At 36.5% G+C, this 18,461-nt stretch overlaps 1 protein-coding gene across 2 annotated transcripts in view; it reads left to right on the top strand.

Moving 5' to 3' along the window:
• The window catches only part of LOC100871431 (uncharacterized), a 100,705-nt gene that overhangs the window by 78,711 nt on the left and 3,533 nt on the right, over positions 1 to 18,461 (top strand). The window contains exons 1-3 of one of the 2 annotated variants that reach the window (XM_086914842.1): positions 2,736 to 2,865; positions 3,336 to 3,656; positions 16,520 to 18,407. In XM_086914842.1, coding sequence (XP_086770968.1) covers positions 3,344 to 3,656; positions 16,520 to 18,407 — 2,201 coding nt within the window. In that variant the 5' untranslated portion in view covers positions 2,736 to 2,865; positions 3,336 to 3,343. Of the gene's footprint in view, positions 1 to 2,735; positions 2,866 to 3,335; positions 3,657 to 16,519; positions 18,408 to 18,461 lie in introns of those variants that run through there. The other variant, XM_086914841.1, reaches the window with a different exon arrangement.

Genomic DNA, 18,461 nt, shown 5'->3' with positions numbered 1-18,461 from the left:
TTTTCTTTTTATTGTTAATAGTTGAGTTTTGAAGTAAAAACTGTGCGTAACCACTGTGTGCAATTTATAACGATTAAAAGTTACATAAGGCGACGAAGAATGAAGATATCGATAGGAACATCGGTATTTCAAGGCGGTTAATTAATGCTACATTGACTGACGTTGATTCCTTTTTATAGAATCTTGCGCATATCCTGTTGAAAAAGTGAGGAATCAACCCTTACGTCAGCATTAAAAAAAAACCTCAACTTAACAAATGACAATAAAAAAACCAATACTATAATCTTTATAATCCGCGTTAGAAATTATAATTTCATAAAAGAAATTAAAAAAATCTTCACATCGATCTTACTTAACCAACTCGGCTTTATTTTTCGCAATTATTATTATTACTGTTAATTAATCGAAAAACCATGCGCCTCACTGTTCAAAATTGGACCATTCAATAGTCCCTTAAATTCGGCGAGGAGGGATGGAAGAAGTACGTAAGAAGACGTTCGCATCCACGAGACGGTTCCGTTCTCCATTCCCTCCTTGTATCTCTCCAAGACCAGAGGACCTTGGCGAGGGAAAATAAATAATAGCGTGCGGCCTTCGTAGTCGACCGCGAGAGAGAAGTTAATTGCTCTCCATGCGGCCGAGCTACCGCCGTTCGAAAATAATATCCCGCGATCGGCCGTAATGGCACTGTTACACGGGACGTTTCAACGGCCACGACCTCGTGCTCTTGACCGCCGTTTTTCCCTCATTTTCGCGTCGCTCCATGCCATGCGCTGCTACCGTGTCCCGATTTCTTTCGTTGAATTTCGTTGATAATCTCAACGATTTTTTTTTCGTGAGAGAATATCGTGAATATCGGGATTTGGAACACCGGTGTTGGGATTTTATAATGTGCTTGGTTGGTAATTTTTAAGTGAGACGAGATTGTGTAATTGTGGACGATGTTGGAACAAGTAATTTTTTTAATGGGAGAGCAAGGTTTTTAAAGTTATTTTTGGTTTTGTATTAATTAAGTCGGTTTAAATGGAATAAAGGATGCATGTTTAGGCGAGATTTGAATTTGAAACAGAGCATTTGTTTATGAGTCGTGGTCAACAGTAAAGTTGAAATATAAAGTGTATCTGATAACGGAAGAATGTGGTGAGTGGCCGATGATTTCTTCCTGCTGTCTTCTTTTATTTCTTTAGTTGCACCTTGTGGCGAATGGTATCGTTTGGCGATCTCGAAAAAGAAGATTTAGAACGAATCGTGTAAAAAGAGTTTCGATATCAAAGCGATGCAATGGTTTGTATGTTCTTTGCAATGATTTGATAAATATCAGATGTTTTTCTCGAATCTCGTGATATTTTAGTTGTACCATTTCCAAAATCTCTAAGTGCAATTATATGAAAGAAAATATTTCACCTAGAATTTGGTATAACGCGATAAACAATAAAATATAATAAAATTATCTCAATTTTATACAACGAATGTAAATTCGGAATTATTATTAACTTAATTCTCTTTTAATTCTAACTCAATGGTTTCCAACATGTAGATCGCGACTTTTAAGAAATCATAAAGAAATTTTTCGAATTACTAGTTACCTTTGTTTGACAATTTTAAACATATTATTTAAAACAACTTAATTGATTCAAAGACAATGCCATTCGTGGTGCCATTCATCATTTTTAAAATCAATTTTAAAAATTTTTAAAGTATCGTGAAATTATTGTACTTGAATACTACAAAAAAGAAATTTCACAGAAAAAAGGATTGAGAAAGTCTGCCCTAATTAGAACAACGGTGTAGATCGACGAAACATTAATAGTTGTGGGATCGTTGGTCTCGTGTTCGGGTCGTCGCATTCGACACGACCTTCGAGGCGTATTGAATAGGTTCTTGCTCCCTTAGCTTTATGACGAAGCTTACACGCAGCAAGAAGAGAAACGAGCGGCGCGGAACAAGCAAATGATCGGGGAAAAAGTTTCACTCTACTCCTCGTCCCGTTAAATGGACTTTGTTGAATCTCGTTTTCGATTTTTCACATGATACTGAAAATTGTGTCATATTACGTTACATCGCAACTGATTTCAGACTGATATTATCAAGCATTGTATCGTTATAAATGATCACATTTACGAAGAAAAGATATATCTTGCGAAGATTTTAAAGATATTTTCTATTCCAAGGATATAAATTGTTACGTGGATCGTTTATTAAACTGTTACGTTGAGATTAACAAACTATCTTTCCTTCCAATTAAAATAAAAAAAAACTAAATTTCTGTTTTGTTAACAAACGAATATATCCAGTTACAGAGAGATTGAACGAATAAATGAAAAGAAAACAACATCAAACAACAGTTACTCTCTTTCAGCTATGCTCTTTTCATTTATCCATACCAGCCCCTCCCTCGCTCTCCTTTTTTTCAATATTCATTGATTCGAATCATAGGAACATATACGCGGTGTTGTTCTTCTTTTGAACAAATTCGATCGATTATAACTCCGCTGGATGATTTATATCGCGTTCATTGTTAGTTCTCTTTGAAAAAAAAAAAAAAAAAATCGAAAAGCCGTCGTTGTTGCGTCGGGTTTGCTTGTACGAGGAATCGAAAAACGGTAAATCGGGAAGTTATGGAAAGTCATGGATCGAAGCGTATCGACTATTATATAACGTAACGAATACGGCCTTTATGTTTCCCGTTTTTTTTTTGCGATTGTGTATCGGTTTTTTTTTTCTTTTTTTTTTAGAGGGAAGCTAAATTTCAAGGTAGCTCGCGTTCGACAGGAGGAATTTGACCCGCAATCGATGCCAAGCGTTGCTGCGCATGACCGTTACCTGAAATCGAAATAAAAATTGAACCACGTTCTGTGATAAAAGGTGAATGAACGGATTAGTTGCTTGAAAAATTGTAGGAATTCGTTGATTGATTTTTTTCTCGAGCTACTTATTTCTTTCTTTTTTTTTTTAAATATGCAGCAAATTTCAAATTTCAATCAAAATTAAACATATTTAATAAATCGTTAGCTGGCTATCATAATGACAAGGAGCCAATAAAAGAAAAACCTAATTTAAATCTATTTAAATTACAAATTTATTTTATAATTTAGAGCAGAATTTTAAATAATTTCGAACAAATTTCATTAGAATCCACTTTAATAGAAACAAGAATCTTCTCTTCCAAATTCCACAATTTATTAATCAAAGATATAACTGATAGAGAATAATAAAAAAAAAAAAAAAAGAAATCTGAAGCTGATTCCTTCCAAATGAAACAACCTTTTCTCTTCGAAACTCTACAATTCGTCGATGCACGACTAACCTTTACGGTTCTTCGATTTTGGTTGCAGGTGGAAGAATGTTTAAGAGGCTGTCGAAGTCGAGGCGGCACAGCGCCGATGACGTGGCCCTTTCGTTATCGAGCCCGACGACCCTGGACGAGCCACCGGGGACGTCCACACCGCGGGACAACTGTCAGAGCATCAGTCCAGCCGCCCTGCTGAGGGTTTCGAGGACGAAGTACACGAGGAGAAGCTGCGGGGACGCGAGTGCGATGCAGGCGTTGCTCGCCACGAAGCAGGAACAGGAGCAGGACGCGGCCGAGGCGGATTATCAAATGGTCACGGCCGTTCCAGCCTTCATCGTTGAGCACGAGCCCGAGAAACAGCGTGGTAAGTGTACGTGAATTCGATGCTGCATACCGATTTACGGTAAGTGAAAGTTCAAAATGTGATTGCGTCGAGGAAAAATTATTTGTCTTAGATAATTGGATGGAACATTTCGTATTAAAGAAGGAAAAAAATGGGATAAAGCAGAGAAATTTATCTTTTTGGGTATCTTTTTGCAAGTTGGAATTCTCTTGCTTGGTTTGTAAATTTGAATAATTGTAATATGGATGATATATGCAAAGTGGCTTTGAAAGGACAATTTCGATTGAATGGAAGGATAATAAATCTTTGTTCTCGTGTTAATTAATAATTATAATTGATAATTCATAAAGATCACAATGTATTCTAAATATCTTGTTTTGAAAGGACGTGTATCAAATTAAATTTCATTTGCATTATGGTTATTAATAGGTATAACGTATGAAGCATCAGCTTGTTAATTGAATAATTTCTTAATCACTTCTTAATAACCGTACTATTTTCGTTTCTAATTTCTGTTACCAATCAATATTTACTTTCGAAATTAAAATTTGTTTAAAAAAAAACATTCACTTCCATTATAACGGCATGCATGTAAATATCATACACGCGAAGTTTCAAAGCCAAAGTCAATAATATCCCTTATTACTTTCCGTTTATTAAATATCGAGAAAATATCGTCAGGCTTCCATTGATTTTACTTATTTTTCTCTGTGTCATAATTACAAACGATTACTCCGTCTCTTTGAGACACGAACGTAGTGGTAGTATACTCAATCATGATTGAAAAACATACATCGTAAGAAAGAAATGAAAAAAAAAAAAAGAAAAAAAAGAGAGATTTGAAAAGGATATTTGTAATTTTCCCAGTAATCAAACAAATTACGATTCGTGTCACTCGAGTGTATACGAGTGTAAGTAGTAGTTGATTTGTAATACACTCAATGCTGTTAGAAATCCATAATTATTATTCGTAGTGACGAATAAACATTTAGTTTCCTCGTGCTAATGAACGTTTGATTATCGAGAATACATTAAATGACTGTTTTATATCTTCTCATAGAAGAGCATTACAAATAAGAAAGGAATAAAAGAGAATATTAGAGAGTAACGCGTTCATGGTTGTCATTTATAGTTTAAAATAAATCAAATTTTATACCTGTGAAGAAAATTTTGTAATTTTAAAAACATTGTGCGTTAGATCTTACATCTTAATTCTTGTGATGCGTTTCGAGAAGTTACGCACACATGTTGGAGAACGATTATTCTAAAATAATTGTTACAAAGTGAAAAGATAAATTTAATAATAACACGTCGTCAATTAATACTCGTCGCAATCAAATTCAATAAGAATTAATCACACATCAATCAATAATTTCCATCACAATTTCAAAAGCATTATGCTTGAAAATTTACTTTCCTTTTTTTTTTTCTTTTTTATCATACACATATCTATATTATAACACATTACATAAAATCAGCATTCATTATCATCACGATCAAACTTGGAAAAATATTTATTCCTCGCTTTCCTTATTACACATCCAACAACTTGCATTACAATTTTAAAACCGTTGCGCCAAAAGATTCTCAAATTTATCTCTCCTTCCTATCTTATCATATATATGTATATATATATACAACACTACATAAAATCTCCATTCATTATCACCCTCGAAGACAATGACACCATTCCAGACAATTCAAACGTGCCTCGGTTATATAATATTCAACCATTCACTCATCGACTTTCTAAATTCACGACGAATCGAAACGTTTCGGTACTTTTTCATCAAAAACTGTAGTTTACAGTTAGCTGATACTTGACTTCTTTTCCGCATTGATTTCATCTGTCTCTTGTGTTTGTTCGATTTGTCTCACGCTCATTCAAGGAATAGATGCACGAAAGGGATGCAAAATTTTGTTGACACATGAATTTGGAAAATATGAATTGCAGAAGATTGGAAGAGCAGAAGGGCTATCCATCCAATGCTTTTGACAATTTTTGAATTATAATGTAACTAAGAAAGAATTTACGTCTTATGGTTTAGATAAAAATTTCATCAAAATGACTCGATCATCTTTCAAAAATTTTGCAATTAAGAAATTCTTTTCAGAAGTGTAATGCAATTATGAACACGAGATAATGAATTAATCATTGAAATTAATCGCATTCTTCCTGTCATTGATTTTTAATTAATAATTCATCGTTGCTTTGTTATTCAGATTTGTGAATATAACTTATTTATTGTAAATTTTATTTTCAAGAGGCAGAAATGAGAAGATGAATGCAATATAAGTTAATTTGAACACTTTTCACAATCAACATTCATCGATTCATTTCCTTATGTGTGATGTAAAGCTGAAACGGATGTGAATCATTAGAGACGAGATGATTATCCAGATCAATCGTTTTCCATGTTCAAATGGTTAGTAACCTTAGCCTAGCTTTTTTACATTAATGTCAGTAAACGGATTACCGTTCTCTGCAAAAGTATTCATAGATCGGATCAAGCTGCTTATTATCTAATTTTATCTATTTTTCTTTCGATTTGTGCCTCTATTTTTTATCGCTCTATTTATCACCGTTATTAGAAACTGTTAGTTTTGCATATAACAGAATAGAACGATTAATTTAAAAAAAAATATATATATCTGAAACAGTCTTCTGGAGCGAATGAGAGATACTCACGCAACGTGATCATACGTTGTTAAACGTATCCGTTTAGAATAAATAATTGCAAATTTAAATAATTGCAAATTGTTCAAGACGTGTGGTTATCCTGGCAGAATACATCAGTCTAGTTATTTTTTTCTTTCTTTCGATGTTTTATAAATTTTTTGTTTTGAATTCGTGAAGTAGAATTCCGAAGGTAGAATAAGGAAAAATCGAAGAATTAATTTCATAATTAAAGAAGTTAATGAGAAAAATAAGTCGTCGTGTACATTACAAAATTAAATGTATTTGAAGATTTCGAAGAACTCGTAAGCGCTACAAGAAGTTTAATAACATCGCATCAAGGTGTGTCTTATTTGCTCGAGTGCCGCGCCTAATTAATTCTTTTCGCGAAATGTCATAGTCTTCGAACGTTACAATGCTCGAGCGATCTGCTTTCTTTTGCTTTCAACGCGATGAAAAATAATATATTTATTACTTCTGACGTTCATCGATCATTTTTAAAATACAATTCACACTTATAATATTAAATTCACTCTCTGTTCTTATCGATACTTTTAAAAAAGAGGACGATAATATTTAAATTGTTACCCCAATCTCGCAAGAACAGAAGAAAGAAAGAAACAAATAATGATCTTTCATCGATACAGCTTAACTCGAATCCTTTTTTACCCTTTTATTGAAATCTTTTTATAACTCAAGTACTCGATATTCTCCATCGTTGAAACGTGTTTCCTCGTTCTTTTTTTCTAACACTTACGCAAGAGAAGCAACTCCATCGTAACCATCAAACCTCTCACGCATTTACGCCAAAAAAAAAAAAAGAAGAAGAAGAAGAAGAAGAGAAACGCAAAAAGGTATCGTCGATGTTCGACGCATTCTCATTTTTATCGAAACACCGAAATCAATTCCACCAGTCCCCCGGTAATCACCGCGAATATCCGCCACTCGAGAGGATCATCGAGCCGCCCAAATGGCGTCGATAATCGCGGCGGTTATCGTGTACCTTGGCGGGTAAAATCGATCGCGGGCGCCATGATAACGGGTGCGGATGAAGGAAAGAGGGTACAGTTAACCGCGGGCTACCCTTTTGGCCGGTTACGGTACATCCTGTGTATCCCTCGATCGGGATCAACAACGAAACCGTCTCATTTACAAAATCGGTGAAACGGTCGGCATGCGGCGCACGTACGAACCAGAACGAGCCTTTTAACCGGCCGCACAGGCGATCCCTGCCTCGAACGAGAGGAGGAGCATCAACGATGGTGCCCACGATTTTCACATTCAAATTGCCCCCGAAGAAGGTGTACAGAGAGGAAGATGATGGAGAGAGGGTTCGAGGGTCAAAGGGGTTTAAAGCGACCGAGCCGCACGCGTCATGCGAAATTAACACTTTGCCGGGCGGCTGTCAAGTGTGGAGTACGTATGCGTCTTAACTGGATGTTCCGTTGCGCGCTTCCGTGCGCGAAGACACGTGGAAACGTTCTTATTTTTCTTTTCGATTAAATTTTTGCGCGCGTTAAATCGATTTCCTCCGAAGAGCATTCGATGGAATTTTAAGTACTTTTGTTTTTGGTAAGTTTTTGGAAAAAAAATTGGAAATAGCGGATGATTTCAGTCGATTATCGAGTGAATGGATTATTACGTTGCTGGATAACTGGGTGTTTCTGGTTGCTATTTCTGTGTGTGAAAACATGTGCAAACGTTTTTTATGATTGAGTTGTTGAAGAGGGATAGTGTTTTTTAGGCTTGTAACTTGGCCACGAAATAAAGACACGTGAAGATTAGATTTGTAATTTGGGTGGATTCTACAGAAAGTTCTTCCTGGAATAAAATAATTTTTCTTGAATAATTATTATCAATAAGTATTGGAAAGTATCGACTTTAATAAAACGCAACGTAAGATTTTGATCGGTCAATTTTCTGGACCAATTTTCACCGAACGAAAGATTTAAAATGTTGCAGCCATGTAACGATATATAATATCTCTTTACACCCCGTACTTTTTCTCTCAAGAATCTTCTTTCTTTCGAGGAAATCATCACCGTCCAATTAGCGATCGACGATCGTATCGATTCTCGGCCCGAGTCGAATCGGATCGAGTAAAAGTAAACGGTTTCTGAAAATTCTTATCCCCATCTTCGAAATGACGCGGTGGAAGAATTTCACTCGAGAGGAGGAAGATAGTATCGCGGTCACGTGCCCGTTTCTTTGTTGACCAGCGTACACGCGGAGGACACCGTTTCCTGATGTGGCGAGTCTAAGTGCTCTCGAACAGAATCGCATGCTCTGATGGCTTCGGTGTCCTTTGCTTCGAACGGATCGCAAAGTACTGTTGCTCCACCACAATGTTTTCCAACATTTCTCGAATCACCTGCTTCTATGATTATATTTTATAATTTGCTTTCGTTCCTCTTCCGAATCTATTTTATTCCTTTTCTTTATCCGCCCGAGAAATTATTAGGATCGAGGCCTTCTTCGCACAATGATCATTCGTTGTGCAACGTCGAACGTTTAATTTTAAAAAAGTCTAATGAAATTTCGATAACGAGAGATTATTGTTAAAAAATTATCGTCTATGATGCGTATGGAAGTTGAGAACTACTGGTCTACTGAAGTCCAGATGTTCGGTATTGTGACTTAAGTTCTTTTTAAAAACCGCCGCTAAACGCTTGAACTTCGCATCCTTTTACTAATCGCGGCGTGAATTATTCGCTTCGTTAGAATGAGGCGTGTACGAAGATAGATGTGCAACATTCTCCATCTTTTGTTTTTCTTCTTCTTTTTTTTTTCTCCCTCGAAATTATTCAGTGATAGTCGTTTACGATACGAGTTGTATTTTTGAATTGTTTATATATTAATCGTGTTGGGAAAATGAAAGGAAAACGAATGTAATTTTGGAAAAGATTTTTATCGTATTATAAAAATATTTTCGTATGCAGGTTATGCAACTTATAGGTGTGAATTAATAGTATGTTACGGTTCGGAAATTTTTACGTTCCAATTCTTGTTTCAAATATGAATAAAGAAGAAGATCACAAGGAGGAAATAAATTTTGGAATATTTAAAAGAGATTTTCGATATTTCGAAAAAGATTGTGGTGTATAAAATTTCTTTTATATATCGATCGTTTTACTTTAATCATTAATTTAATTATGTTAAGGATAAAAGAAAGAGCGTGAATATAATAGCATGATCAATTAGCAAGATTTAAAATAAATTTTCCTTTGTTACAATAATACCAGTTTAAAATATATAACATATGGTACCAGTCTCGTTAACGCTTGTTAACTTTAAGGATCTCTTCACAATATGTGCAACCTCGTACTTTCGGAATATTTGCCAACGTTAGATAATTGGCAGACCAGCATCAAAAAGCTGACGGTTCTGAATGGAGCTGTTTGTAAATTGTTAGCGCAAATTAATTATAAAACGACAAACGAGATGTTTTGCAGGACAAATTTACAAATATTGACTATTAAATAGAAATTCGTATTTTTATGATTCAATTCTTCTTTTTTGTAATTTCACTTTTTATATCTAGCCGTATTATAAAATTACACGTTCATTAAAGAATTTATTATAACGCGCGTCGTAAAATAATTAAAATTATCGTGCAGAATCTTTCAGATTGAAAGAAAAATCCCGAGTAATAAATTCCAAGGATTGCTTCGAGTCAGTCGCATAAATTTTAACATTCACGACATAATTTCATTCCATCACATTTCTCCTCATCACAATCTTCCATTAGCACCTTCACTTCTTATTCTCCATTGACTTACGACGAATAAAATTCTCATAGGATAGGTAGTTTCAGAAACATGTATCCTTTCCTTTCCTAATTTTAAAATTCTCAAAAAACGAACGATATCATGAACAATTGATAATTTATTATATTTTAAGCATTATTTATAATCGCTATTGCAAAAACCTAAAATTTTCCAAATAAATTTACACAAGAATCTTTTCACCTTATAAAAAAAAAAAAAAAAATTCAGTTTTCCAATTTAAAGTACAAAATGTATGCATCACATGGATCAATATGAACGAGACTTAAAGCGACAGCAATTCACGCATGGAATTAGCGGTATTTAGCGTTCACGTATATTTCGAAAAATTAGCAAAAGTGTCTGGCGTGTTCTTTTTTTTTTTTTTTTTTAAAAAGCTCGTCGTGGAACGGCTTGTCAAATCGCAGCCCCCGTTTTATAACAGGCAGCGTGCTTCTGGCCGCGTTACGGTGCCTTCTTCCTGTAGAATTAAATTGCGTTGATCACAACGCATTGTCGGCCCGACACCGCCTTTGCCACTCTCTGAAAACACAGTTCATCGTCGGTTACTAGCGACGACGCGTTTCGCTCGACCTTATTTTCTCTCTCCTGTGAATTTCGTCTCGCTCGTCTCGAAAAGTTGTATAACTGTCAGGAGAAAGGACGAGGGTAATTCATCGGTGCGACGGTGAATTGAATCGACAACCTCGAGATGCTTTGCTTCCCTCGATGATGGAAGGGTCGGTGATAAGCGGGGCTCGGCGATGATCCACGAAGTGAGATTTCAATTTTGTTTCATGATTCGTTGGATTCGTTTTGCGGACCATGATGTTTGATGACGCGTGAATATTTTTTTTAATTTTAGAGATTAAATTGATATTACGCGGTGGATAATTGAGAGTAACGATGATGATATATTTAATGTGAATTTTTCAATTCGCAGAAGTTGAAATTATGCAGAGAACGAAATTGAGAAAAATCGATGGTGTGATAATTTTCAATGAGAATTAATATCATTTTTTTTTTTTTGGAAAATTTTGGTTTAGGATGTCAGAGATCGTTTTAAATTTTATGAAGATTGGTGTTACTTCTTAAGAAATTTTTATCTGGGATCCGAAGTAAGTAAAGAACGAATTGATGAGAATAATTTTTCAATTTCCCGAGGGCTATTGTGATTATTTGGAAAATTTTATGTTGGGATTTCAAAGTAGGTGAGTAAGAAAAAAATTTCAAAACAATTATAATTTAGGACAATTCTTAATGACTTTTGATTGTTTTAAAGTATAGGAATATATAGTTATACGTTTATAATTATAAAGTATAGGAATATATAGTTATAGTCTATATTTATATAGAATTTATAGAAAGTATAGGAATATTGGAAAATTTTTCCAATTCATCACATTTGAGTTTATCTTCTTTTTCTTAGAAATAGAATTCGTAGTTTATCGGATCAAAATAAAAGACAAATATATGTATACTGCTAAAATATAGGATGTTCATTCTAACGGTCTTCTTCGCTTCTTCATGACACGTGAATAAAAGTATCACATTTTGTACTGGTTGAATTTCTTTTTTAGTGTCTCTTAGAACGGAATAGAAAAGAATTATATATGATTTCATTTGAACAATTCAAAGACACGTTAAATTCACCATGTAAAAAAGAATACTTTTGAAAATGTGTATAGCATATAGCACAGATTATAGTTGACCTTTTCTTAGTAAAGAATATTCTGATAAAGAATGGTACGGATCATTAGAGTCAGAATATCCTGCATATTCAAAGGTATAAAGAGGTATTGTATAATAAATATCTCAAGCATTAACCAGTTAAAAAAAGAAAATCGAATTAAAAGTGCTAAAACTATTTTTATAATAAATATAAATTGATATTTCTCATTTCTCATAAAGTAACGAATTATGATAATTACTTCAATATGAATATTACGAATTTTAAAATTCAATTTCTATTTCAAATTCCTTAACGCGAAAATATTTAAATTACTTAATACTTTCCTTTTGCAAAAATTTATACAAACGTATATAATTTCTCTTATACGTTGCTTTATCGATAATTTAACCGAGGCATTTCATTCTATATTTCACTTTCATTAAATTGCAAAATTAAATTACTCAGGCCCCCACCAGCGAATATATTTTTCACACTTTTTGTATCCACGATTATTTTTTTTAGAAAAATATTCATTCTCTATACATTCATTATACAAACGTTCGTTCAATCAAATATTTTCTTAAAGATTTACCAACGAAAATAAAAATTTTTATACAAATTGCATTTTTACATATCGATTTTTATCTTTGTTTCTAACCACATCGAATCGAGTAAATCGATCTCATATTAAAAAATTCAACAATTTTAATATCCGTTATATTTCGCGCGATCGTTCATCTAATTTAACCACGTAATCGAATGGAAAGAATAATGCGAATACGTTGCTCGTTTTATTGTCCACTTACTTTTCATGGAAACGCTCGTTAGGTATCCATCGACTCAACTTGTTCGCGATTTCATTATCGCGATACGCTACGATACCCGTGATACGATTAATTAATTAAAACGCGCTGTCATTATCTGTCGGCCGGTTTAATGAGGAGGAACACGAGTTTTCAGGATCGCGTGTTAACGTTTGCACTCGTTGCACTAGCCGTGTTTGTAACAAGGTTACGATAGAACACGTTTTCCACCTTCGTGTAAAAATTCTGAAATTCTCGTTTTCGTGGTTCGCGGGTAGATGGGTTAATAAGGTCGCGCGAAAGATCGTTAATAATTTTTAATTATGGATGCTTCTCTTGACTTTCGTTTTCCTTAAGTAATCATAAATATGTATATTTTAGATATTCTAGCTAGTTATAAAATATAAGCTATAATTATAGAGGGTAATTAAGAAAATTCTGGATTTTGCTGGTGTGCAAATAATTTAGGGGATGCGAAATAGGGTTAAGATTAGGATTGGTTTTTAATTAAATTTGTTGGAATTTAAAATGCAAAGATGATGAATAATTTAAGATGTGCGTTAAAATTGTTAAAATTGTTAAAAGGAGATAAATTTTTGTAATTTTTCAAAAATTCTTTGAAAAATTGTCATTTGTGGGACTGAAGGGGGTGATGAGTTTTCGTTGAAGTCCAGTTATTTTTCTCCGATTTAAAATTGTATTTTATATTTATATAAACTACTTACAAAATAAATGAATTACAATGCAAATTTTATAAATTCTATAACAGAATGCAAAAATTGCAAATGAGCATATTTATTCTCGATAAATTGTTATAACAGAGAAGAAGATTGGGATGCGCTGATAGTTTGTAATAAAGAAAAGGATTACGCTTAATTTTTTTTACATTTAAAAAGGAAAATTACTTTTTAATGATATTAATAAACAACCGAGAATAAAAATTTATAAACCATATAATATCATAAAATGTTAGTAAGTTTATAGTGTTATATAGCAGCATGTAATCATCTCGAAAATTATATAGTACATCGATATAAAAACTAATTAAATTAAAGTAATGATGAATATTACCTTATAAATTTATTTGTACGCGCGATGCACACTAAGTGTCATAAAAACCGAACTTGAAGGGGAAATGAAATATGCTGGCGTGACTTTGGTGTTGAAATAAGAGGCATTAAATGAAATACGAAGATTAATCACTCGTCGTGACGAATAGTGGAAACGATTTGCAGAAATATGAGCGCTATTACAAACGTATGACATTTTGTTATGTAATGGAAAAAAGATATATAACAACTTTCGTTTATATTATATACTAAGATCGATAAAAGTTTTGTTTGCATTTCTCTTAAAGCTTAATTACTAAAAAAAAAAAAAACTGTTGTCATATCAAAGTTATACATTATATAAGTAATATTTTATGAATTTTTATTCTTTCTCTCTTCACACGATAATAAATTCACTACTTGCGAATAAAATTGAACAAATATTGAAGAAATAATTAAAGGATTACACATTCGATATTTCATACATTATTATAGATAACAAGAGTCTTATCGTTGATTAAATTCGTCCAACGAATTATTAAATAATAAGCCATTTTGTTAAGAAATATATATATACGATTCATGATTTATACCTAAATATACTAAAAAATATAATATACTCCACTACTTACGAACTGTGAAAATGTACATCTCCATCCACAATTGCATTTGATTACATTTCATAAAAGGAAAAAAAAAAAAAAAGGAATATCGTTCAATCAATTCGAAAACATTCCAAGGCCTTATTTAAATTTCCCGCTATCACTCACGTAAATTTTTACGCGAAAAATCAACTCCGCTCAATATCTTCCGCTGTAACTCGAACAAAGGTAATCATTTTCACCGTGTCGCTCAACATAATTATCGTCACGTCGAGCAGTGTTCCGTGCTTGATTAATTAAGAAACTAATTAATCAAGGATAAAGCGATGACGCCCGAGCGTCATCGCGGTCGAACTGTATACGACGTTGATAGCCGTGGTGGCGCATGGAAACACATTCACGGTTTAATTGTGCTCCGTGATGCACGGATGCAACTCGTTACCTTAATGAGAGTGTAAGTCATCGCACTTGTCACGCCGTGTTCGATTTATCATGAATTCTCTCCCTCTCGAGATTAATTCGAAGAATTACCCAGCTCCGTTCCCATTTATTCTTCCTCTTTTATCTTTCAATTTGTATTAGAGAACAATGGCGCCATATGGCGAGTAAGTGATTCGAGGCTTTAGCGGTGATAGTTTGCCCATAAGTTGGACGAGGAGTTGAACGATAACGTCGAGAGAACGTGTTTATGAGAATGGTTGTTCTCAAAGAAATAGGATTTTTTCAATTTTGGAATAAGATTGAAATGGAACGATTCGAAAGAAATGATTTAATTCTTAAAATTTCATTTATCAACGATATACTTGTAATTTTGATCGAATTAAGATCGTTTCGTAATTAGAAACGATTAACATTTAATTCGACAATAGAAAAATCGATGATACATTTCATCATTGTATAGATTAATGGATTGTTATTAGAAATATCGACACGATTCAATCATTTATGAGATTGCATTCATTGAAAATATTACTTAACATTCCAGATCGGCACAGTGAAGCATTACTTGAACTTGTTCCTTTTCTCAATTCATGAATATTCCTCGTTATAACCTACAAAGGCCTCTCATCATATCAGAAATGCAAAAGTCGTCTTGTTAATGAGGTCTGAACTTTCAACTTTTAAAAATTCTCGTACAATTTTTCTTCTTTCTAATTAAAAAGGTCATTTTCTATATTTTTCCTCTTCACTTTGAAATAATATCACAAGTACGTAACGTGTAACAATAACTTTTACAAATAATTTCCACGAATATTTCTTTGAAATCTTAATTCTCTCTTGAAAGCTTAATATCCATCAACGTTCCAAACTCTTTCCTTCTTATCTAATAAATCATACATCATACTAACATCCCTTAATAAATCCCTTCCTCTCTCCAATCCTAAAATCTTCTCCTTAAAAAAAAAAAACTTCAATCTCCACTCTCCTCTTACCATCACTTACACAATTTTCCAACGTTTACCATCCTCCCTCGTTTCCACAACTTCCATTAACCAATTAATCCTTGACCTACAACCCAACCTCTCTAAAACCCAACCTTAAGAGATACTTAATACCTCGTTTCCATCGTTTCACCATCTCGTCCAAACTATATATATATATCGCCATCTATCACGTCTCTCGAACGGTGAAATAACGAAGTGTGGCGCGCCACCAGCTCCCCGCCATTAAAGAAAACGCGGGTTAACGAGGTCGTATCACGAGCCAAACCCTCTCAGTTGCGCGAACACGTTATCGCAAAACACGTGTACCCGATACCTGAGCAGCCTGACAATCGTTTCCCATCGTATAGGAGCGAATGGCCCGGCCCCGTTAACCGACGACGGCTGACACCTCGAAAAAGTAGTCCCAAAATACGCGGAACCATCGTCTCGACCTGCTCTCTCTGCATACTCGAGACTTCCTTTTACCTGTTCTCGGGGGCGACCATATGTCGACCGCGAATAAGGATGCCGACGGATGGTTTTTCGTGTCGCGAGATGGCCCGGCATCTCTTCTTCTGCCCGGTTGCCCGAGCAGCTGAACGCCCGGGGCTTGAAATTCCTTGAAATTTTTCGAATCCGTGCGTGATTCGAAGGTGATACCATCCGCCAAGTCGATGAATTGTTGTTTCATTAGATTCGGACGTCGTCGATTTTTTGGGAGACTATTGGATCGGGAGAAAAGAATCTTGTGTCGATTGATTCCATTGGATCGAGCCGAGCGATGAAATTATTTTTGTTAGACGTTTAAATTCCATCCGATTCGAGAAGAAGAAGAAGAGCGTTATATAAATCGAATGGTGAGTCTGTCTAATTCTCGACGTAACACGTTTCAGGCTCGAGTTTTGGAGTGTGGGGTCGAAGGATGAGCAAGAAGATAGACTCGTTCCGTCGGGCTGGTTCCCGTGAAACGATCTGCTCCATTTCCGAGAGACCGGACACGGGGAACACTGGCAACAACAACATCACCGCAGCGAGCAACAACAACAACATCAATCCAAAAACGGAGAAACCGGCGGAGCACGCGAAACTGGAAAGCAAACTGGAAAACAAATTGGAGAAGAGAATACCGGGGGGGAGTACGTTTCACAGATCGCCCTCGCCCTTCAAATCCTTCTTCATCCGCATGGGTTCCACGGGGATGTTGAACTCGGCCAGGGGCAACAGACGCTCCCAGAACATCGAGGACAGGTTGAAAACCAGCGAGAAGGAGAATTTGTTCCGAAGTTGCAGCACCAGCCAGTTGAACACCAGCCCGACCTACGTGAAAGGAGACGATCCGTCGGAGGGGATCGATCTTCAGATCGCGAATCGAAAAGACAAGACCGTGTCTTGCGACAATCTGGCCGGTCGTCAGAACGACGACGTGTACGACGAGCGCGTGAACGACGCTTCCTCGAGCCTGTATCCGCTCGGGAACAACGCGCCGGGGATAACGAGTTTCAGCCCGTGCGACTTTGGACAATCGCGGAACGAGTCCCCCATGCGAAAGAGCAGCAGCTGCGACTTCAAGGAGGCGAAGAAATCCAGCTTCCCGTACGCTTTCCTTCGATCCAAACTCTCCGTCCTGCCCGAGGAACGTCACAGCACGTTCGCCACGAAAGACGAGCGCCTGTTCAAGACCGCGTCCGAGGAGCACTTCCCCGCGTTGAAGATCGAGGACACGTACACTGGCACGACCACGCTTGGACGGCGACGAGCGAGAAACGGGAACATGTCTAGGGGGAGCCCCAACAAGTCCCAGGAACCGTCCACCTCGAAGTCGGGGCGGAACTCGTACGCTGAGTTTCGAAAGAGTTCGAGCAGGTGCGAGGATAGGTACAGTCTGAATCCGGGACACTTGGAGAGGATCGAGGACAACTTCCAGCAGGAGGACACCGGATGTTACAGCTCGTACGACAGTAGCCCGATGTCTCTGAGAGGCAACGCGGGCGTCCAGCATCCCGAGACTGGCCAGGATAGAGTGGACTTCGCCGGAAGGATGAACGAGGCCAGATTCTCGGAGACGTCTTCGTTGAACGTGGACCTGGACATGGTGGCCACGTTGAGGAAGCACAGGAGGAACTCGGCGCCGAGTGGCGAGCAGAGGCTCTCCTCTCACTACGTGAGCTCGAACGAGTCCGGCTACGACAGTGACGGGCCCAGAGGAGAGTCCGCGGCCGCTTCTGAGAACGAAGGTTTGAGTCTGAAGTGCACGGACAGCTCGGACACCAGCAGCGTGGTCGATTCGGAGCTGGAGAAACCTATAAGGAGTTCCACTCCTAGCGAGTGCCAGGAACAGGAGAATAGCAACGACACCAGGACGAGGAAGAACTCTGAAACAGAGGGAGTTGTGATGAGAGCTGGGAATCCCGAGTTGAACGATGGTATAGACGGGCTTAGGTGGCACCAGAGCAATTCTGGCAGATTACTACCGAGCATACATCAGACTTACGACGATGCCGCGATGAACTCTCAGTTCCCAGTTTGCGGGAATGGGCTGACCGCGTTGCAGAACTCGTCCAAGTCGTTGGACATCTCGCCTCATAGAATGAGACTGCAGCAGGACAAGACTAGGTTTCTTAGCGATATTATTCAGCCGCCGAAGAGAGTGAGGAGATGTCGGTTGGTGCAGTTGCATAAGAGGGACCCGAAGGAAAGCCTGGGTATCCGGTTGGCGCAGCAACGCTTGCCCGAGCTGCGGTACATCGTTGTTCAGCTAGAAAGCGATGGAATAGCGCATAGGTAAGTTTAGATGTTACGGCTGAGGCAAGATCTAAATTATCTTGTTAGAGAGCA

This window comes from Apis florea, unplaced genomic scaffold, assembly GCF_048593485.1.
Source record: "Apis florea isolate Af1SG1 unplaced genomic scaffold, ASM4859348v1 contig_3747_pilon, whole genome shotgun sequence".
In the NCBI taxonomy this organism is placed as follows: Eukaryota; Metazoa; Arthropoda; class Insecta; order Hymenoptera; family Apidae; genus Apis; species Apis florea.
Note: the sequence above shows the minus strand (reverse complement) of the source record. Positions and strands in the feature narration are given on the sequence as shown.